The 23,519-nt window shown below is 40.8% G+C and overlaps 1 protein-coding gene across 1 annotated transcript in view; it reads right to left on the bottom strand.

Moving 5' to 3' along the window:
* Nucleotides 1–966: 966 nt before the first annotated feature.
* Nucleotides 967–23,519, bottom strand: part of plrg1 (pleiotropic regulator 1) — a 48,262-nt gene continuing 25,709 nt past the window's right edge. Inside the window, exons 8-15 of the mRNA XM_067991680.1 lie at nt 21,181–21,273; nt 15,222–15,371; nt 14,991–15,092; nt 13,690–13,792; nt 5,191–5,299; nt 4,856–4,995; nt 4,100–4,293; nt 967–1,490 (exon numbers count right to left, since the gene is read on the bottom strand). Of these exons, the coding sequence (XP_067847781.1) occupies nt 1,431–1,490; nt 4,100–4,293; nt 4,856–4,995; nt 5,191–5,299; nt 13,690–13,792; nt 14,991–15,092; nt 15,222–15,371; nt 21,181–21,273 (951 nt within the window). The 3' untranslated portion in view covers nt 967–1,430. The remainder of the gene's footprint in view (nt 1,491–4,099; nt 4,294–4,855; nt 4,996–5,190; nt 5,300–13,689; nt 13,793–14,990; nt 15,093–15,221; nt 15,372–21,180; nt 21,274–23,519) is intronic.

Here is a 23,519-nt window from a genome sequence, read left to right as displayed (position 1 = left end):
TGGTGTGCTTTCCCTTCATGTTGTTCTCTTTCTTCTTCACATCTTAGCAACTCTAGTTAATACTATTGTTCTTTTACTTTCGCTGGCAGTTTTGAGATAACACCAACTTTATCTATCTTTCTGAAATCTTGAATGCACATATTTTTATGACAGTAATGTGCTCATATTTTGCTTATGGTCTTTGTGAGATCTATAAAATTATACCTGCTGCCGGTTACACTTTTGCGTCTTTTCCGGTCATCTTATTCAAATTTTCAGCTCCCACATCATAGATCAATCTGATCGGCATTTTTCTGTGTGTGCTTGGGCAACGTTGGCCTGTATTTATTGCCTATCCTAGTTTCCCTGAGGACATTATCACCCGTTGTGTGAGGCTGGAGTCAAAGACCAGGTAGGAATGAAGGGCATTAGTGAACTGGTTGGGTTTTTAGAACAATATGGCTTTGGCTATTTTCTGGTGCTAGAGCACAAATACCAGATTTATCAGATTCTGTGTTGCTAGTCCCTTACCATAACCACTGCGCTAACATACTGCCTATGGCTTAAAGAGTCTTCACTAGCCTGGATATCAAAGTAAGCTTCCATAATAAGCCTGGGATAATAAACAGAACCACCTTTTTGTTAATTATTTTGATCTACTGGAATTATCCTATATCTTTATAAGATCTCTTTCTAGTCTTCAGTGAGCGATAAAGCACATCAGAGCTCTTTAAGCTTTAAACTATTAAGCAAATTTAAAAACAAAGCAGAAATATTTATATTTACAGTAGAAATCCTATCTAGCTCCCCAAAATGAAAATAAAAGTACTATTTTGTAAATAACTTCTACACAGCATTTAATTCCACTGCAGGAACTGTGCTAATCTGAACTGCCTCTCTTGTAAGTTTAACTAACTTCTCAGTTTCGAGCAGCTCCTTAAATATCACCTGTCCTCAACAAGGTAGTTTGGCCTTTCATCACTGACACAGATTTGTACAGTTTATTGTAGGAAAACAATGTACAACTGAGTTAAACAAACTTAAAACATTGTCCAACTACTTAGTCATCTTTTAGTTGGAAGCAAAATCACAAAATAAAATGTTAATATTGGCTCAGGACAACTGCATTAATGTACTCATTGTGCCATGGACTGATAGGATACTAGTTTGCATCTGTGATCCCCTACATGGCACCTCCATAATCTTTGCTGGATGTTGGACAAGTGCTAAACAAAGTAGGCGTCTCTCCAACAGAAATAAAAAAAATCTACTGGCCATTCTCCTGGCAACAGGTTACAAAGTGACAATGGTAGTGGTCCAAGAGAAGTCTGCTTCTCAGCCAGTGAATGGTTTTGGATGGGCAGAGGAAATGGGGAGAATCTAAAGGGAGAAAATTACTTAAAACATTAAAATGCAGCATAATGTCTTTATGGATTGTAAGTAAAAGTCGCTTAGAATCTCTTCCTTTTGATGATCTCTGGTTTCCAGTTGACTGGATGAGTATCTTCCGTCTAGGATTTAAAAAAATAAAATATTACTTAGCTATGGTAAGATTAGCAAAGAAATATTCTTTAGTTAAAACTTTGTAGATTCTAGGACTTCCTTCTAAATGCAACATGTCAAGGAACTAAGTCACATGTTGCATAACAGCTTGCTCAACCCAACATTGACAGCGATTAAGCAAAAAAAACTTGTGATAAATTAAATGAAAGGTCATGTGAATTGCAATACTACATCAATTTTTTTTTAAGATGCACGTTATGCCACATTGTTGGACTAGTTAGGTAATACTCTCATAATTGGTTACTCTAAAATTTTTGGTTGAAGACTTTTTGAAGTGTATTTTTAATCACATTTTCTTCTCGACTTTAGTTACTCTCAGATTAAATAGCGAGAAGGTGGGCTGTCACCTACACTCAGAACTTCTCTTCCTGCTTCCACACCGTGACCTCTGGAGTCCCCCAATGATCTATCCTTCGCTCCCTACTATTTCTCATCTACATGCTACCCCTCGGCAACATCATGCATAAACACGACTTCCGATTCCACATGTACGGTGACAACTCCCAGCTCTACTTCACCACCTCACTCGACCCCTCCATCATCTGATTTGTCACACCGCTTGTCCATCATCCAGTACTGGATGAGCAGAAATTTACTCTAAATATTGGGAAGTCCGAAGCCATTATCTTCGGTTCCCACCACAAACTCCATTCCCTTTCCACCGAATCCCTCCCTGACCACTCTCAGGCTGAACCAGACTGTACACAACCTCGGCATCCTATTTGATGCTAATCTGAGCTCCCGACCTCATATCCTCTCCATCAAGACCGCCTATTTTCACCTCAATAATATTGTCTGTCTCTTCCCCTACCTCAGCCTATCTGCTGCTGAAACCTTCATCCTGCTTTTGTTACCTCCAGACTCGATGATTCCAATTATCTGCTGGTCGGCCTCCCATCTTCCACCCTCCGTAAACTTCACTTCATCGAAAACTCTACTGCCTGTATCCGAACTCGCACCAAGTCCTGTCCAAACATCACCCCTGTTCTCACTATCCTTCATTGGCTCCTGTTCCAGCAATGCCTCTAATTTAAAATTATCATCCTTCTGTTCAAATTCCTCTGTGGCCTTGCCCCTCCCTATCACTGTTACCTCCTCCAGTCCTACAACCCTTCGAGAACTCTGTTTCTCCAATACTGGCCTCTTGTGCATCCCTGATTTCCTTCGCCCCACCACTGGCGACTATGTCTTCAGCTGTCTAGGTCTTAAGCTCTGGAATTCCCTCCCTAAACCTCTCTGCTTCTATCTCTCTTTCCTTCTTTAAGACGTTCCGTAAATCCTACCTCTGAGCAAGCTTTTGGTCACCTGTCCTAATATCTACTTATGTGGCACAGAGTCAAATTTTGTCTGGTAACGCTCCTGTGAAGTGCCGTGGGATGTTTTACTATGTTAAAGGTGCTATATAAATGCAAGTTGTTATTTTTCTGGTCTTGATCTAGGGCACAAGATGTATATCAGTAGCTTGATAACAACTTGATTGTTCTTCTCCAACCGCATAATTTACATCACACAATGCAGAATAAGGGCTAGCCCAGCATTTTTCCATTTTGTTTCAGCATACTGCACTACCAATTATTTGTTACTTTCTGAAAGGTTAAATGTACAGATGATAAACCCCACAGAAATTGTGCAATTACATAAATCATTACATGATGAGAGAACACAAAGCTTTGTTGCTCATTATGCAGTTGAATATCCTCATTATAAAAGTTTGGTATCACATTAATCTTGACAAAACATTTATTTTCATCACAGCATTAAAAATTGAGAATTTCCCTTACAAATTCCCATTTAGTGGGACCATTTGGGAGAAGCATTGAAAGCACTTCAGCACTTCCCGAGAATGTGTCACGCCATGCTTCTTGTAGGCAACTCTCATGGTTAGTTCAAGAATGCCATAGGCAAAGCTTAGAAATGTCACCGCCCTGCAATTATTTTGCAATCTTTCCTGTTTGGGAAAAAGGCACATGGCACAAGAGAACCATTGCAGCAAGGGAGAAATAAAATTTGTGGGGGGAAAAAAGGATTCAGCTCAGAATTCATCTTTTGTTTTTAAGCTTAAATTTCAAAAATAACTCGTGAGGCTTGACATATTCTAAAATATAATGCAGATGTCTTTTTTTTTTAATAATTTTTTTGGTGAATTTTTGTACATGTCAAGGCGAGCAATTTTACTGCTGTGGAATAGAATACTTTCCATTTCAGTTATCTCCTGTCAGCATCAAACACTCTCCGATGCAAGAGATGTTAGATGCAAAGTTCCTTCTACTCTTCCCCAGCAATCTCAGAGTCACATTACTAATTTAGTACCAAGTTAGGGGCAGTTTTATGCTGTGGGCGCATACCCAAAACAAACTGGATTAAGACTCTGGCACATTTACAGCTAGCAGATAAAAGGAGGTTTCTACCCCCAGTAGTCTGGACTGGATTTGAACAAAGATCCTAAAAGCAAAATATCAATGTCTAACCCACTGCAGTCCCTACTAATGCCAATTCATAGAAACAAATACTGGACAATTGTAGGGCATTGTAGCATTGTACTAAAATCTATACATACAGCGGTGTCGTCTTCCTTGTAGACTTTGATCGTTTTATCGGCCTCTGCTGTAAGTAATCTGCTTTCCGACTGGTCAAAGGTACATGCAAAGATTCCAGATTCACTGTCTAAGGAGCCTGGCTGCACGGCAGCATGTATTCGCTGGAAGTTGTACCCAGTTCTCCAGTCCCACAGGTGCATGGTACCATTATCAGCTGTTAATATAGATTTCATGTAAAGATTGACTAGGCATAAATGGCTAAATGCAAAAAATGCAAAAAAATCTATAATAATTTATCTGAAATTACACCATTTTGCTTAAAAGGTGCAGCATGACTGCTACAAGTACTTTTTGCATTACATTTTGGATCACTACATTTTTGGAAAGAGAACATTCTTCTTCCAATAGACCAAATGCTAACACCTTTCCTTCTCTTCTAAAGATTGCAAAAACCCATCGACTATCTGAACATTAATAGAATCGTTTGAGCCAAACTTGGCCACCTCAGGACACCACACAATGTGACAGATTTATTTGTGTTAAATGTAGCTAACAAGAATGAAGTTCATTCTAACCACACCTTTCACGAGGTACTGTACTATATTAAGCTGTAACTAGTGTGTGAAATTTTAATTTACACTGCTAATGAAGGGAAAACATATGGCCAAATAATTTCTCTCTTGTACCTGAATTAATATTAAAACATTATATAAATGTTAAATATTTATTTTGCGCTGCTGCAGTTTGCCTCCATTCCACCTTTTTCTACAACTTACCTCCTGATACTAGCACACCATCTGAATTGACAGAAAGTGTGTTGATGATAGCATTGTGACCAGGTAGGTTTTGAATAAAAACACCATCTGGGCACTTCCACTGCTTTATATTATCCGGAGAACCAGAAGCAAAGGTGTATCTATAACAAAAAGGAATACTTTGATATTAAGCGTGCAATATTCAAAATGTTGTAAATACATTTTATTTTAAATTAAACTATGAACTTCTATCTATGCATGTCCCCCAACTATATAAAGTACATTTTTGCAAACTTGGTTCAAGCCAGGACATACAATAAGAATATACTGAAGGAACAGATTATCTTTAGACATACTGTCTTGGATGCAGAATGAGAGAACGCACAGATTTCTTGTGATTGGTTAATGTGACTCTAGTTTTCCCTGCTACCAAGTCCCAGAGTCGTATGGTCGTGTCGTGGCTTCCTACGAGAAATAAACAGATTTATTGTAGCATTCACTTTATACTGTTACATAAACATCAGTGCATTCAAAATTCTTAAACAGGCAGAAAAACATGGGCTACTGGTGCACATTTACTGATATGTACTTCGGCATGTGCCAGCATGAAAATTTACCTTTTAGTACACCATTAATAAGTTTGTGACTTATACAGCCTTTAATAAATATAAATTTCCATAAACAAAGAAGCCACGAAAATAGATGCTACATGTCACAAGTGTTGTCTATCTGCGCAGTTTATTATACACCATTTGTTAATAACATTTGCCTTAAAATAAAGGTTTGAGAATTCAATTTCTAAGTCTTTTGCAAAAAGCAAAAACTCACAAATCCTCAATGAATAAGGGGACACACTCTTCTCCCCTTCATATCATTCTGATGCATAAAATATATGCTTGGAAATTAGGCAAACTGCACAGATGTGCTTGAAAGCTCTGGACGACTGTTGAGATAAAAAAAAATCTAGTTAAATCCAGGTTAAGATAGATTGATGCCTTGAAGTAAAAACTGTATTGAAGATATTAAAAGACAAGACAATGCCATGGGTAAATTTATCATGTTATTGTCAAATATGTAATTTTAGGATTTTTTGTGACAGTCACAACTTAATATTGGGTATTAGAAACTTAAGTAACACCAAAAGAAATGGTGGCCGAAATTAGTTTTAAAAAACAAAATGCGATGGGAAAATGTTGGTATGTTCCAGAGGTTTTGCGTCACAAATGTGAACATAAAAGCATTACTCAAAAATCAACAATGTTAGTTTGTGGATAGAAAGTACGCACCATATGCAAGGCACATACATCAACATTTATATGTTAGCCAATTTCCCATGTTGTTGCATAATGGAAGTCAATATCAAGTTTTGGGTCTGCCTTAGATAGTCTCTTGGTTCAGTGGTGCTAGTCACTCCCATAAGCAGTCAAGAGGGTCTCGCATCTTACATTCAGAAGTGTGCCCATACAGCCCAACAACTAATCATACAATAGTATAATCTGGGGATGTAAAATAGCACCCCCTTGTGATCTGTAGTGGATATTGTGGCTTTCACACCTATCCTCACTTGCGCTTATCCCAATCTGTCAGTCAGTAGGTGGACCAAAAACAGTTTAGCCAGATGAGATCAGGCACAAGTCAGTATTGCTGAATTTACAGCCAGCAAGTTAATGTACAGTGAGTTATCATCAAAATTCGCTAAACTTAAAACTGCTCCTCGTGAATAAGAAAAATATTAAACCATGCCACACTATCCCATGCTAGTAGTAACTTAATTTTTCCTGGTCAGAACTCTGGTCCTGACTGACTCAGACCTTATGAGCAGCAAATTTTTCCCAGCTAAACCCAGTTCCCTTCCCAGACCTAACTGGATTGACTTCACATGTTCCCTTTTCCCATGTTCACAGGAAATGGGAGGGCTGCCACCCCGACGACTTCTTCATTCAGGAATTCACCAGTAGACCAGTCAACCTACCAGCTACTTCCCCACCATACAGCACTGGCTGCCATTTGGCCCATTGTGCCGGCTCTTTGAAAGAGCTATACAATTAATCCCACTCTCCTGCTTTTTCCCCATAGCCCTGCAATTTTTTCCTTTTCAAGTATTTATCCAATTCCATTTTGAAAGTTACTATTAAATCTGCTTCCACCACCCTTTCAGGCAGCACATTCCCTCATAACTCGCTGCGTAAGAAAAATTCTCATCATCCCTCTGGTTCTTTTCCCAGTTACCTTAAATCTTTGTCCTCTGGTTACCAACCTTCCTGCCACTGGAAACAGTTTTCCCCTATTTACTCTATCAATACCTGTCATAATTTTGAACACCTCTATTAAGTCTCCCCTTACCCTTCTCTGCTCTAAAGAGAGCCACCCCAGTTTCTTTAATCTCTCCACGGAACTGAAGAGCCACACCTCAAACAATTCTAGTAAATCGCCTCTGCACCCTCCCTAAGGCCGTGACATCCTTCCTAAAGTGTGGTGCCCAGAATTGGATACTCCAGATGGGGCCTAACCAGTGATTTATAAAGGTCTAGCATAACTTCCCTGCTTTTGTACTCTATGCTTCTGTTTATAAAGCAAAGGACATGCATGCTTTTTTTTAAAAAAAACCTTCTCAACTTGTCTTGCCACCTTCAAAGATTTGTGTATGTACGTATCCAGGTGTCTGTTCCTGCACCCCGTTAAAATTGTACCATTTAGTTTATATTGCCGCCTCGTATTCTTCCTACCAAAATGCATCACTTCACACTTCTCTGCATTACATTGCATCTGCCATGTATCTGCCCATTTCACCAGTCTATGCCCTCCTCACTGCTTACGACATTAGAGTTTCGTATCATCTGCAAATTTTAAAATGATGTTCTATATACCCAAGTCCAGATCACTAATATGTATCAAAAAGAGCAATGGTCCTATTACCAACCCCTGGGGGACACCACTGTATACTTCCCTCCAGTCTGAAAAACAACCGTTCACCATTGCTCTCTGCTTTCTCAGCCAAATTCGTATCCGCGCTGCTACCGCCCCTTTAATCCCATGGGCTTCAATTTTGCTGATAAGTCTATTATGTGGCAAATTACCAAACCCCTTTTGAAAGTCCATATACACATCAACCGCACAACTTCACCAAAGAACTCAATCAAGTTAGTCAAACACGATTTGCCTTTAACAAATCTGTGCTGCCTGTCATTTATTAACCCATATTTTTCCAAGTGACAATTAATTTTGTCTCGGATTATTGTCTCAAAGTTTCCCCACTACCGATGTTTGGCTGACTGGCCTGCAGTTGCCGGATTTATCCGTCTCCACTTTTTTGAACAGGGGTGTAACATTTGCAACCCTATGACAATGCTCCCATTTTTGAGGAGGATTAGAAGATTGTGGCCAGAGCCTCTGCTATCTTCACCCGTATTTCCATCAGCAACCTAGGATGCATCCCATCCAGACCCAGTGACTTTTCTACTTCGAACGCTGCCAACCTTTTAAGTACCTTCTCTATCTATTTTTATCTTTTACACTTTCAATACCATCTCCTCTTTTACTGTGACAGTGGTGGCATCCTCTTCTTTATTTAAGACAGATGCAAAGTACTCATTTGGTACCTCAGCCATGCCCTCTGCCTCCACAAGATTATCTTCTTTATGGTCCCTAATCGCCCCCACCCTTCCTTTGACTACCCATTTACATGTTTATAAAAGACATTTGTGTTCCCTTTTCTGTTACTTGCTAATCTATTCTCATACACCCTCTTTGCCCCTGATTTCCTTTTACAGTTCTCCTCTATACTTGCTGTATTCAGTTTGGTTCTCTATTGTATTATGAGCCTGACATTTATCATAGGTTTCCCTTTTCCGTTTCATTTTAGGAACATTGGAACAGGAGTAGGCCATTCGGCCCCTCGAGCTTGTTCCGCCATTCAATGAGATCATGGATGATATATATCCTAACTCCATCCACCAGCCTTGGCTCCATATCCCTCAATACCCCGGCTAACAAAAATCTATCCATCTCAGATTTAAAATTATTAACTGAGCTAGCATCTACTGCTTTTTGTGGAAGAGTGTTCCACACTTCTACCGCTCTTTGCATGAAGTGTTTCCTAACTTCTCTCCTGATTGGCCTGGCTCTGATTTTAAGGTTATGTCCCCTTGTTCTAGGACTCCCCAACCAGCAGAAAAAGTTTCCCTCTATCTACCCTTCAATTCCTTTCAAAATCCTAAAAACCTTCCATATTCCAGGGAATACAAACCTGGTTTATGTAATCTCTCAATCTAACCCTTGGTGCCCTGGTAACATTCTGATGAATCTGTGCTGCACTCGTTCCAAGGCAAATATATCCTAAGGTGCAGTGCCTAGAACTATACATCATGCTCCAAATGTGGTCTAACCAGGGCTTTATATAGCTGTAGCAAAACTTACTCCTCTTTATATTCTAGCCCTCTGGTTATAAAGGCTAACATTCCATTAGCCTTTTTGATTATTTTTTGTATCTGACTACTACATTTTAGTGATCTGTGTACATGGATCCCTAAATCTCTTTGGACCTAGAACATAAGAAATAGGAGCAGGAGTACGCCATACGGCCCCTCGAGCCTGCTCCGCCATTCAATCAGATCGTGGCTGACCTTCAACCTCAACTTTCCTGCCCAATCCCCATATCTCTAGATTCCCCTAGAGTCCAAAAATCTCTCTCTCTCAGCTTTGAATTTACTCAACAAATCAGAATCTACAGCCCTCTAGGGTAGAGAATTTCAAAGATTCACAGCCGAGTGAAGATATTCCTCATCTTAGTCTTAAATGGCCGACCCCTTATCTTGCGACTGTGCCCTCTAGTTCTAGACTCTCCAGCCAGGGGAAACAACCTCTCAGCATCTACCCTATCAAGCCCCCTCAATCTTGTATGTTTCAATGAGATCACCTCTCATTCTTCTAAACTCCAGAAGGTATAGGCCCATTCTACTGTACCTCTACTGTTCCTTGCTTATCACCATTTAAAAAAACTCAGATCTATCCTTTTTTGGTCCAAAATGGATGACCTCACACTTACCTGGGTTGAAATCCATCTGCCATTGTTTTGCCCACTTAATTTATCGGTCTCTTTGTAATTTTATGCCCCCGGCTACACTACTTACTATGTCACAAATCTTTATTTCGGCAAACTTGGATTGTGTTATCTAAGTCGTTAATAAATATAGTGAACAGTTGAGGCGCCAGCACAGATCCTTGTGGCACACCACTAGTTACTTCCTTCCAATTCGAGTACATACCCATTATCGCCACTCTGTCTTCTACTGCCTAACCAATCTCTTAACCAGGTCAATAATCTGCCTTCAATTCCATGAGCTTTAATTATAGCCAACAGTCTCTTATGTGGAACCTTATTAAATGCCTTCTGGAAGTCCATATAAATTACATCCATAGATATTCCCCTGTCTATTACTTTAGTTACTGTCTCAAAAAAAATTGAATAAGGTTCATTGGACATGACTTGCCCTTTACAAATCCATGTTGGCTCTCTCTAATTACCTCAAATGTCTCTAATTACTCACTTACATGGTCCTTAATTATAGATTCCAATAACTTCCCCACAACAGATGTTAGACTAACAGGTCTATAATTTCCTGGTTTCTCTCTCACCTATCTTAAATAATGGAGCTACATTTGCAATTTTCCAATCTAAAAGGGACAATTTGTAAGATTATGATAAAAACATCTGCAATTTCATCACCTACTTCCTTTAAAACCCTGGGGTGGAAAGATAATCTCTATATGTCATCTAGGGCACTCTAGATTTGTATGCCCTTCCTTTCCCCATCATGGGAATGTGTCTAGTCCATACCTGAACGATCTCCACTTTGAAGGCCTCCCATCGCTAATTTACTGCTTTACCTGCCAATCTTTGATTCCAATCCACCTGGGCCAGATCTCCTTTCAACTCACTGAAATTAACCCTCACCCTGTTGAGTATTTTCACATTTGATTGTTCCTGGTCCTTTTCTAATGATATTGTGATCACTGTTTTCCATATGCTCCCCCACTGAAATATGCTCCACTTCATTCCCTAGAACCAGATCCAGCACTGCTTCCTTCCTCGTTAGGCTGGAAACACACTGATCAAGAAAGTTCTCATACACATTTCAGGAATTCCTTCCCTCTCTTGCCCTTAACACTGTTATTTTACCAGTCTATATTAGGATAATTGAAGTCCCCCATTATCACTACTCTATAGTTCTTGCATCTTTCTGAAATTTGCTCCTCTATCTTGTACAGGTCCCTCCTGCCCCAGAACTGGTCCCAATGCTCCAAGAATCTGGTGTCCTCCCTCCTGCACCATTTCTCCAGCCTTATTTTGGTAGTAACTGCAGTAACCTGCCTTATTTTATGGCTCCTATACTCACTAGCATGTGTCACCGGGAGCAATCCAGAGATTACCACCTTTGAGGTCCTGCTCTTTAATTTCCCACCTAGTTCCTGAACTTCTAACTTGACATTCTCAATAGACAATTCCCTGCTGGGCACCGAAGAATACAGTCACGAGGGAATGGCTTACTGCTAGCCTGAAGCAAGGTAACAAATTACTAATCCCCAGTTGTTAGGGAAAATGGTAAGAATATCCAGCTCATTATCGGATCAATCCCCATTTTGTCTCAGCGACCGCAGAATATGCCTGTGAGGAAAAATCTAAAGTTGTGTGAACCCACTTTAATTTAAAATACACCATTTAAATGCAACTCCATTTCCCAAATCTTGTATGGAAAAATGGTCAAAAAAATCCAAATGTAACAAAATATTATGGGGTTAGCAGACCACTGGATAATTAGACCAGGGCAGGACTGGGACACTGGAGGGAGATGGTGGAATGAAATTGGAGGCCGGGGGGAAAAAGTAGAGCAGAGTTAGAAGCCAGGGGGCGGTGGAGAAGGGTTAGAAGCTGTCTGTGGGGAAGGTGAAGTGGGGTTAGAAGCCAGCAAAAAGGAGGGGGGGAGGAGGGGAGGGGGGGAGGAGGGGCTTAAGGATAACTTAAGGCATCACCTGCAAATTTGGCCAACTTGCATAGGGTTCTTAAGTCCAAGTCAGTGATGTAAATTCAAATCAGTAATGATCCAAACACCAAACTCCAGGCACCCCATTCAGTACTTACCCCACCCCAACACAAATTCTTGGACAAGTACTTCTTGTTTTCTACCCTTCAACCAATTTGTCATCCACACCCGAGATTTACCCTGAACACTCAGCTTTTGTGAGAAACTTTGTCATATGCCATCTGGACGTCTAGGAGAACACATGGTAAGCTTATCACAGTTCTTCTGGAATGTCACCTCCTAGGCCACTTTGAGGAAGTTGATTCCCCTTCTGAATCCATGTTGACGGCTATTCACTAAATTATTGTATAAATAATGTTCAAGTTTACACTTAATAGAAACTTTAGCTCAATAAAGCTTTTGAAAAACAACTGAGAAGAAACTGTAAGAAATTAAAAGAAAAATATTCCCATCAGTGCAGCTGACTAAGTGGTACTAAGGCATTCTGCTCAGACTGCATATTGCAAATTCACTCACAGCTCTGGGCAACAATATCAAGACCAAGGCCAGGCTTTTGGGAGAGCTTGAGGTCTTCAAGTAAAAATTTTAATGAAGGCATTAAAAGACAAAATACACAATAGATAAATTTAATCGCATTTTTGTGAAATATGTATTTTTGCTTAAACCTTTGTTTTGAAAATTAAAATTTTGTTACCGGGGGAAAAAATGGCAGGGCAAAAATTTTCAAATCAAATTTTTCAAAAAGCATATTTAGCAATATGTCAGGAAAAGCCAGCCTATGGCCATATTGTACAATTATACACAATTCCAGGTAAAACCAGACAGGAAACATAGGAAAAGGGTTATATGCAAACGTTACAAACAGGTGCAGAGACATTTTTAAAAAATGGAAAATTTCATAGGGAGGTGTTCACATTGGAGATGTGACAGATGCACTGATTTGCGACTCTGCATCTAGTCTGTATTTCTTGTTTGTCGTATGTATCCTGCTGGTCACACCATTGACATGGGACTGTTGATTTGCTCAAAGTAAAACAGCAGCAAATCAGAACGGCAGAGGCAGAGAATGTACAAATCAAAAGCAAGGAAAGTGGTTAGAATCTATAACGAGAAGCTACTAAGAACTTATGAAAGCAACCAATCATATGGAATACATGGATAAGAAGAAAAAAAATCAGACCTTTAATGGTGTATTAAAGCCGATCAGCTGCAAACCAGACTACCGTTAACATGTACTATTATTACGCCAGTGGCCTGCTAAAGCATAAACATCGGCCTAACCCATCCCCACAAAACAGTGTGATATTAAAAGGTGCTATATCCTCTTTAGAACCATAACCACAGTTACACCAACACACTTTATTAATGCTCTGCAATACTACACAAGGCAAATCTTTTCACAGGCCACTACTGGACAATTTGGGCAGTTTTAGAGTAAACCAACAAATTGAATCAGTGAAGTAAAACAAAGCAAAATGGCTTTCAAAACCCTAAATTTTATAGCCAAATCCTCCCCCAACAACTTTAAAATCAGAATTTTAATGACATCTGTGAGCTTAAAAAAGTTAACAAGATCAGGCATTTTCAATGAGTCTTTACAAAATTTCCCATTTGGGAAGGTCTACAGTTACCAATGAATGCATTAATAAAACTACCCTGTATTTAAAACTCATGTAAATCAAGGTAGGCGAGAGGTGAAAATACTCTAAGTAAGTTAAATGTGCATAGTCTTAACTATCAAGGGGAGTTAGAGAAGATATATATTTTCTTACTTCAACCAGCTAATGTTTTAAATCAATGTACAATTACACTTACCCGTAATAATCTGTGGTTCTCCAGCTTGGCATTTCACAGTTGCTACTGTATTCGTGTGCCCTGTTAATGTGTGTACATTTGCTTTTGTTCGAATATCCCATACCTACACCAAAAACAAAAAAAAAATTGAAGGAAAAGAAGTTAATCAGTTCCTGTAACTGCAATGCAAAACCAAACTTGAGTATCCCTAAGAAAATTCAGAACAAGTAAAGCAGGTTTGATCCATCAGCTCAGCAAAAGCCAAAAGGGTATTAATCTATGCTGATCAGGTTAATACTTGATTTATGTATTTTTTTTATTCGTTCACGGGATGTGGGCGTCGCTGGCAAGGCCGGCATTTATTGCCCATCCCTAATTGCCCTCGAGAAGGTGGTGGTGAGCCGCCTTCTTGAACCGCTGCAGTCCGTGTGGTGACGGTTCTCCCACAATGCTGTTAGGAAGGGAGTTCCAGGATTTTGACCCAGCGACAATGAAGGAACGGCGATATATTTCCAAGTCGGGATGGTGTGTGACTTGGAGGGGAACGTGCAGGTGGTGTTGTTCCCATGCGCCTGCTGCCCTTGTCCTTCTAGGTGGTAGAGGTCGCGGGTTTGGGAGGTGCTGTCGAAGAAGCCTTGGCGAGTTGCTGCAGTGCATCCTGTGGATGGTGCACACTGCAGCCACAGTGCGCCGGTGGTGAAGGGAGTGAATGTTTAGGGTGGTGGATGGGGTGCCAATCAAGCGGGCTGCTTTATCTTGGATGGTGTCGAGCTTCTTGAGTGTTGTTGGAGCTGCACTCATCCAGGCAAGTGGAGAGTATTCCATCACACTCCTGACTTGTGCCATGTAGATAGTGGAAAGGCTTTGGGGAGTCAGGAGGTGAGTCACTCGCCGCAGAATACTCAGCCTCTGAACTGCTCTCGTAGCCACAGTATTTATATGCCTGGTCCAGTTAAGTTTCTGGTCAATGGTGACCCCCAGGATGTTGATGGTGGGGGATTCGGTGATGGTAATGCCGTTGAATGTCAAGGGGAGGTGGTTAGACTCTCTCTTGTTGGAGATGGTCATTGCCTGGCACTTATCTGGCGCGAATGTTACTTGCCACTTATGAGCCCAAGCCTGGATGTTGTCCAGGTCTTGCTGCATGCAGGCTCGGACTGCTTCATTATCTGAGGGGTTGCGAATGGAACTGAACACTGTGCAGTCATCAGCGAACATCCCCATTTCTGACCTTATGATGGAGGGAAGGTCATTGATGAAGCAGCTGAAGATGGTTGGGCCAAGGACACTGAGTTGCATAATGAATTTGGGAAACAAGTTACCCTTGCAGTTGAATCTCTGCCGCACGTTATCAAGACATCGATGGTTGGATGTAAATCAAGCCCATACACTGCACTTAAATGACCATGGTAATGTCGGATAACCTAGAAAACAGGAAATGCAGAAATAAATTAACATGACACACATTCAGTACCAAGTGAAGCGCCAAATTGGGGAACAGCAGAACATCATTACATTCATTTTAGCAGTGCCCATGTTATGAAAAGCTGTACCTTGTTATATTCCAAATCCCAGCATTTCACTTGCTTATCCTCTCCACAGGAGAAAAGGTATGGGCTGCGTGAACTAACTGCCACTCCTCGTACAGTGCTGATATGCCCAGTCAGAGAGAGCTTGAGCTTACCACTGGCCAGATCCCAGATCTATGCAGAAAAAAATGAGAAACAGTTTCTCACTATAATATAAAACAGCTTTAAAGTGACGTATCAAAGGTGTAAAGTCAATCAGTGTGGTCTCTCGCATCACAGTACTTGCTAGATCTTACAAGAGTTTCAGGTTCCTAAAACAACAGCTTAGTTGTTCTACAATTACAGAATTATTTTCTGCAAGTTTGTAATGCGGATTCTTGTAAAGTACAATTAGAGAAATGCAGTCAACCATAAAATATGTCATTTCAAAACAGCATTTAATCTCAGCAACAGAAAATGCCAGTAACACAGAGCAGGTCAGTCAGCAACTGTGGAGAGGACAGACAGGTTGATGTTTCGGATGAAGACCCTTCAGAACCAGGTCTACATCCAAAATGTCAACCTGTCTGTTCTTTCTATAGATGATGATTGACCTGCTGTGTTTCCAGCATTTTCTATTTATGTTTCAAATTTCCACCATCTGCAGTAGTTGCTTTTTACTTCAATCTCATCTGTTATTTTTATTGGGTGTACTACATTCTTAAAAAGATTATAAAATAAAATGCAGTCAACTTTCAGAGCAGCATTCACTGAATTATATTGAACCATCTTTCAATTGCTGCCATTTTCTATTTCTTTCTAGTAGTAATGACCTGGCATTGAACTACTTCCTTCTATAGCTTTCTTTTTTTTAATTTTCTATACTTCAATTTTTCTGGTTTGCCTCCTTCCCCTTTTCTCTTGTTACATCTTCCCTTTGCAGCCTCTTTCTTTTTCAATGGCACATACTGATTACATTAAATGTTTTGCTATTTCTGTAAAATACGTGCCATATAATTACTTCTGTGCAATAAGAGCTGTGATGTGAAGTAATGTCTGCAAAGGCTCCATAGAAAATTCAATGGTAGTAGATTGCTAGAGAGGGGCTGGGAAGAGACAGAGAAGAAGCCAAAAACAAAGTACAGGCAAAACATGAACAATAAATCTGTAAAATATTCAAGACAAGTTTTAGGAAACCAGCAACCATGAACTTCAAAATATAGAACAATCAAAATTTAAAAAAGACTACAACATCTCTTAGCAAGTGGAATGTCTCACCTTGGCAGTCCACAGGTCCTTAATGGTTTAATGAAAGTTTAACGGTAACAGTGCATCAGTGAATAAGGTCAAATCACAAAAAAAAGTAAAAAGTTTTTTTATTCATTCATGAGATGTGGATGTCGCTGGCGAGGCCAGCATTTATTGCCCAACCCTAACTGCCCTTGAGAAGGTGGTGAGCCGCCTTCTTGAACTGCTGCAGTCCGTGTGGTGAAGGTTCTCCCACAGTGCTGTTAGATAGGGAGTTCCAGGATTTTAACCCAGCAACGATGAAGGAATGGCGATATATTTCCAAGTCGGGATGATGTGTGACTTGGAGGGGAACGTGCAGGTGGTGTTGTTCCCATGTGCCTGCTGCCCTTGTCCTTCTAGGTGGTATAGGTTGTGGGTTTGGGAGGTGCTGTCGAAGAAGCCTTGGCGAGTTGCTGCAGTGCATCCTGTGGATGGTACTCACTGCAGCCACTGTGCGCCGGTGATGGAGGGAGTGAATATTTAGGGTGGTGGATGGGGTGCCAATCAAGCGGGCTGCTTTGTCCTGGATGGTGCCGAGCTTCTTGAGTGTTGCTGGAGCTGCATTCATCCAGGCAAGTGGAGAGTATTCCATCACACTCCTGACTTGTGCCTTGTAGATAGTGGAAAGGCTTTGGGGAGTCAGGAGGTGAGTCACTCGCCGCAGAATACCCAGCCTCTGACCTGCTCTTGTAGCCACAGTATTTATGTGGCTGGTCCAGTTAAGTTTCTGGTCAATGGTGACCCCCAGGATGTTGATGGTGGGGAATTCAGCGATGGTAATGCTATTGAATGTCAAGGGGAGGTGGTTAGACTCTCTCTTGTTGGAGATGGTCATTGCCTGGCACGAATGTTACTTGCCACTTATCAGCCCAAGCCTGGATGTTGTCCAAGTCTTGCTGCATGCGGGCACGGACTGCTTCGTTATCTGAGGGGTTGCGAATGGAACTGAACACTGTGCAATCAGCAGCGAACATCCCCATTTCTGACCTGATGATGGAGGGAAGGTCATTGATGAAGCAGCTGAAGATGGTTGGGCCTAGGACACTGCCCTGAGGAACGCCTGTAGCAACGTCCTGGGGCTGAGATGATTAGCCTCCAACAACCACTACCATCTTCCTTTGTGCTAGGTATGACTCCAGCCACTGGAGAGTTTTCCCCCCGCTTCCCATTGACTTCAATTTTACTAGGGCTCCTTGGTGCCATATTCGGTCAAATGCTGCCCTGATGTCAAGGGCAGTTAAAATTAAGGGCGCTTTATCCAAATGCACAAAGCATTTGTAACAAAATACACAAATGAATTGCACAAGTAGAGATAAATGGGTTTGATCTGGTAGCCATTACTGAAACATGGTTGCAAAGTGGCCAAGGTTGGGAACTAAATATTCCAGGGTACTTGACTTTTCGAAGACAGACAAAATGGAAAAGGGTAGGGGGTAGCTCTGATAATAAAGGATGACAAAGACAGTAGTGAGAAAGGATCTTGGCTCGGAAGATCAAGAAGTAGAATCAGTAAGGGTGGAGATAAGAAATAACAAGGGGCAGAAAACACTGGTGGGAGTAGTTTATCAGCCCCCTAACAGTAGTTATACAGTTGGACAGAGTATTAAATCAAGAAATAAGGGGAGCTTGTAGCAAAGGTAATGCAATAATCGTGGGGGACTTTACTCTTCATATAGACGGGGCAAATCAAATTGGCTGAAGTAGTTTGGAGGATGAGTTCATGGAATGTATTCTAGACAGTTTCCCAGAACAATACATCATGGAACCGGCTATATTAGAACTTGTCTTGTGTAATGGGGGTTAATTAGTAATCTCATAGTAAAGAATCCTCTGGGGAGGAGTGAACATAATAGGATAGAATTTCACATCGAGTTCGAGTGTAACGTACTTAAGTCCAAAACTAGAGTCTTAAAACTTAAAGCCAATTACATAGGTATGAGGGACGAGTTGGCTAAGGCTGATTGTTTAATCTAATTTCCCAATATAACAGTAGATAAGCAATGGCAAACTTTTAAGAAAATATTTCATAATTCTCAATAAATATATATTCCATTGAGGAATAAAAACTCCACAGGAAAAATGATCCATCCGTGGCTAACTAAAGAAGTTAAGGATAGTATTAGATTAAAAGAGGCTTAGAATGTTTCCAAAAAGAGTTGTAAGCCTAAGGATTGGGAGAGTTTTAGAAACCAGCAAAGGATGACCCAAAAACTGATGGAGGGAGAAAAAAAAGAATGAGAATAAACTAGCAAGAAATATAAAAATAAACTAAGAGCTTCTACAAGTATGAAAATAGGAATTTCACATCGAGTTCGAGAGTGACGTACTTAAGTTCAAAATTAGAGACTTAAACAAAGCCAATTACATAGGTATGAGGGGCGAATTTGCTAACGTTGATTGGGAAATTAGATTAAAAGATATGACGGTAGATAAGCAATGGCGAACATTTAAAGAAATATTTCATAATTCTCAACAAATATACATTCCATTGAGGAATAATAACTCTGTGGGAAAAGTGATCCATCCATGGCTAACTAAAGAAGTTAAGGATAGTATTAGATTAAAAGAAGAGGCTTATAATGTTGCCAAGAAGAGTAGCAAGCCTGAGGATTGGGAGAGTTTCAGAAACCAGCAAAGGATGACCAAAAAATTGATGAAGAGGGAGAAAATAGAATGAGAGTAAACTAGCAAGTAATATAAAAACGGATTGTAAGAGCTTCTACAAGTATGTGAAAAGGAAGAGAGTAGCGAAAGTAAACATGGGCCTCTGAGAGGCTGAAATAGGAGAAATTATAATGGGAAATAAGGAAATGGCAGAGACGTTAAACAAATATTTTGTATCAATCTTCACAGTAGCAGATACAAAAAATGTACCAGAAATAGTGGGGAACCAAGGGGCTAATGAGAGTGAGGAACTTAAAGTAATTAATATTAGTAAAGAAAAAGTACTGGAGAAATTAATGGGACTAAAAGCTGTCAAATCCCCTGGACTTGATGGCCTACATCCTAGGGTTCTAAAAGAGGTGGCTGCAGAGATAGTGGATGCATTGGTTGTAATCTGCCAAAAGTCCCTAGATTCTAGAATGGTCCCAGTGGATTGGAAGGTAGCAAATGTATCACCGCTATTCAAGAAAGGAGGGAGAGAGAAAACAGGAACCTACAGGCCAGTTAGCCTGACATCAGTAGTTGGGAAAATGACAGAATCCATTATTAAGGGCATGGTAACGGGTTGCTTAGAAAATCATAATATGATTAGGCAGAGTCAACATGGTTTTATGAAAGGGAAATTGTGTTTCACAAATCTTAAGAGTTTTTGAGGATGTAACTAGCAGGGTAGATAAAGGGGAACCATCATGTTTGGATTTTCAAAAGACATTTCGATAAGGTGCCACACAAAAGGTTGTTATGCAAGCTGAGGGCTCATGGGGTTGGGGGTAATATATTAGCATGGAGAGAGAATTGGTTAACGGATAGAAAAGAGAGTAGTAATAAATGGGTCATTTTCACGCCGGCAGGCTGTAAATAGTGGGGTGCCACAAGGATTAGTGCTTGGGCCTCAGCTGTTTACAATCTATATTAATGACTTAGATGAAGGGACCGAGTGTAATGTATCCAAGTTTGCTGACAATACAAAGCTAGGTGGGAAAGTAAACAGTGAGGAGGACACAAAGAGTCTGCAAAGGGATATAGACAGGTTAAGTGAGTAGGCAAGAAGGTGGCAGATGGAGTATAATGTGAGGAAATGTGAGGTTATTCACTTTGGTAGGAAGAATAGAAAAACAGAATATTTTTTAAATGGTGGGAAACTATTAAATGTTGGTGTTCATAGAGATTTGGGTGTCCTTGTATACGAAGCACAGAAAGTTAACATGCAGGTACAGCAAGCAATTAGGAAGGCAAATGGTATGTTGGCCTTTACTGCAAGTGGGTTGGAGTACAAGCGCAAGGAAGTCTTGCTGCAATTATACAGGGCTTTGGTGAGACCCACACCTGGAGTACTGTGTACAGTTTTGGTCTCCTTACCGAAGGAAGGATATACTTGCCTTAGAGGCAGTGGAACAAAGGTTCATTAGATTGATTCCTGGGATGAGAGGGTTGTCCTATGAGGAGAGATCGAGTAGAATGGGCCGATATTCTCTTGAGTTTAGTGGAATGAGAGGTGATTGCATTGAAACATACAAGATTCTGAGAGGGCTTGAGAGGCTGTTTCCCCTGGCTGGAGAGTCTAGAACTAGGGGGCACAGTCTCAGGATAAGGGGGCGGACATTTAGGACGGAGATGACGAGACATTTCTTCACTCAGAGGGTTGAGATTCTTTGGAATTCTCTACCCCAGAGGAATGTGGATGCTCAGTCGTTGAGTATATTCAAGGCCGAGATCAATAGATTTGGGGACACTAAGGAATCGAGGCATATGGGGATTGGGCGGGAAAGTGGAGTTGAGGTCGAAGATCAGCCGTGATTTCATTAAAATGGCGGAGCAGGCTTGAGGGGCCTTATGGCCTACTCCTGCGCCTATTTCTTATGTTATTACGGAGGTCAGTTATGGCGCTTTTTAAAAAAAAACTTGGCATCAGGCCTAGTGCCTTCCCCATCAGCTCCATGCATCAGACCAGGAAGACAAAAATAGGGATGAAAGTAAAGGAGACTTCTCCAGAATACTACAACAAAATAATTTTTTTTTTAAATACTGTATTTACAACATCCAACCTTACCTTAATAGTTCTATCAGCTGAGCCAGTAACAAACCACTGATTTCCAGGTTCTACTGCAAGACATCTTACCCAGCCCAAATGTCCACTGATTACCTATAGGTTAATGAGAGATTCAAGATAAGCAACACAATATCATACTTTTTTCATCATCTACCTGTACAAAAGGATGAACTAAAGATATTATAAAACATCTACTTTGTTAATCATTCTTGCTAACGAAAAATAAAATCTCTGCACATTTTTTGAATGTCGTTTTACAGGATTTCAACAGCCTCCTATCACTTTTCATAACATTCACAATTTCCAGTTGAAATCATTTTATAAAGGCTTTTATAGATAAGTCCATGGATTTCCAAGAAATACACATCATATCCACACTATGACACGGACATACTCCTAGGCATAGGCTATTGCTATCCAGCAATATGTGATATAAGGAAAGAATCCACTGACTTCTTCAGATAGCACAGCTGAAGAGGAAGAATCAACTATATTAGGATTGCAAGTGCAAACCTACATCTTAACACTGGTACGCTGCTGCACCACCATCCCATAAAAGTTTACAGCACAGAAGACAGCCATTCAGCCCATCGTGTCTATGCTGGCTATTTGTTAGAGTAATGCAAAAGAAATCTCAATGCCTGGTTCTTTTCACTTAGCCCTGTATCTTCCTGTTTTAAATATTTATCCAATTTTCCCTTGAAAAGATGCAAACAGTCCGCCTCAACTATGCGGAAAGAGCAGGGGAATGGGACTAATTGGATAGCTCTTTCAAAGAGCCAGCACAGGCATGATGGGCCGGAATGGCCTCCTCTTGTGCTATACCTACTATGATACTATGAACTATTCCCCGTGACAAAGCAACAAATGTTTTATTGACTCTGCACAAAGAAATTTCTCTGTACTACTCTTCTCATTCTGAGAATATTTCACATCAACAAAAATTTGCATTTATATGGCACCTTTAACATAGTAAAATGCCCCAAGGCGCTTCACAGTAGCGTTATTAAACAAAATCTGACACCAAGCCATGTAAGGAGATATTAGGACAGATGACCAAAAGTTTGGTCAAAGAGGTAGGTTTTAAGGAATGTCTTAAAGGAGGAGAGAGGAGTAGAGGTGGAGGGGTTTAGGGAGGGAATTCCGGAGCTTAGGGGCTAGGCAGCAGAAGGCACGGCTGTCAATGGTGAAAAGATTAAAATCAGGGATGTCCAAGAAGCAAGAATTGGAGGAGCGCAGAGATCTGGAAGGGTTGTAGGACTGGAGGAGGTTACAGGGATAGGGAGAGGTGAGGCCATGGCGTGATTTGGAAACAAGGATGAGAATTTTAAAATCGAGGCACTCTTGGACCGGGAGCCAATGAATGTCAGCAAGCACAAGGGCGATGAGAGCACACGGCTTGGTTTGAGTTAGGATACGGGCAGTAGAGTGGCCCCTCATCAATGACTCCCCAACCAGAGGAAACAGTAACAGGAGGGGTGGGGCCGATTAGGGACCAAAAAGGAGATCTAACCATGGAGGCAGAGGGCATGGCTGAGGTACTAAATGGGAACTTTGCCTCTGTCTTTACCAAGGAAGAAGGTGCTGCCAATGTCACAGTAAAAGGGGAGGTAGTTGAGGTACTGGATAGGGTAAAAATTGATAAAGAGGAGGTACTAGAAAGGCTGGCTGTAAGTAGACAAGTCACCCGGTCCAGATGGGATGCATCCTAGGTTGCTGAGGGAAGTATGGGTGGAAATTGCAGAGGTGCTGGCCATAATCTTCCAATCCTTCTTAGATAAGGGGGGTGGTGCCAGAGGACTGGAGAATTGCAAATGTTACACCCTTGTTGAAAAAAAGGGTTCAAGGATAAACCCGGCAATTACAAGTCAGTCAGTTTAACCTCAGTGGTGGGGAAGCTTTTAGAAAACATAATCCGGGACAAAATTAATAGTCACTTGGACAAGTGTGGATTAATAAGGGAAAGCCAGCACAGATGTGTTAAAAGCGAATCGCGTTTAACTAATTTGATAGAGTTTTTTTGATGAGGTAACAGAGAGGGTTGATGAAAGCAATGCAGTTGATGTTGTGTATATGGACTTGCAAAAGGTGTTTGATAAAGTGCCACTTAATAGGCTTGTCAGTAAAACTGAAACCCATGTAATAAAAGGGGCAGTGGCAGCATGGATATGAAATTGGCCAAGCGGCAGGAAAGAGAGTAGTGGTCGGTTGTTTTTCAGACTGGAGGAAGGTATACAGTGGTGTTCCCCAGGGGTCTAGGACCACTGCTTTTCTTAATATATATTGATGACTTGGATCTGGGTGTACAGGCACAATTTCAAAATTTGCAGATGACACAA

The sequence above is a fragment of the Heptranchias perlo genome, chromosome 1, assembly GCF_035084215.1.
Source record: "Heptranchias perlo isolate sHepPer1 chromosome 1, sHepPer1.hap1, whole genome shotgun sequence".
NCBI classification, from domain to species: Eukaryota; Metazoa; Chordata; class Chondrichthyes; order Hexanchiformes; family Hexanchidae; genus Heptranchias; species Heptranchias perlo.
This window is presented reverse-complemented; position numbering and strand designations above follow the sequence as displayed.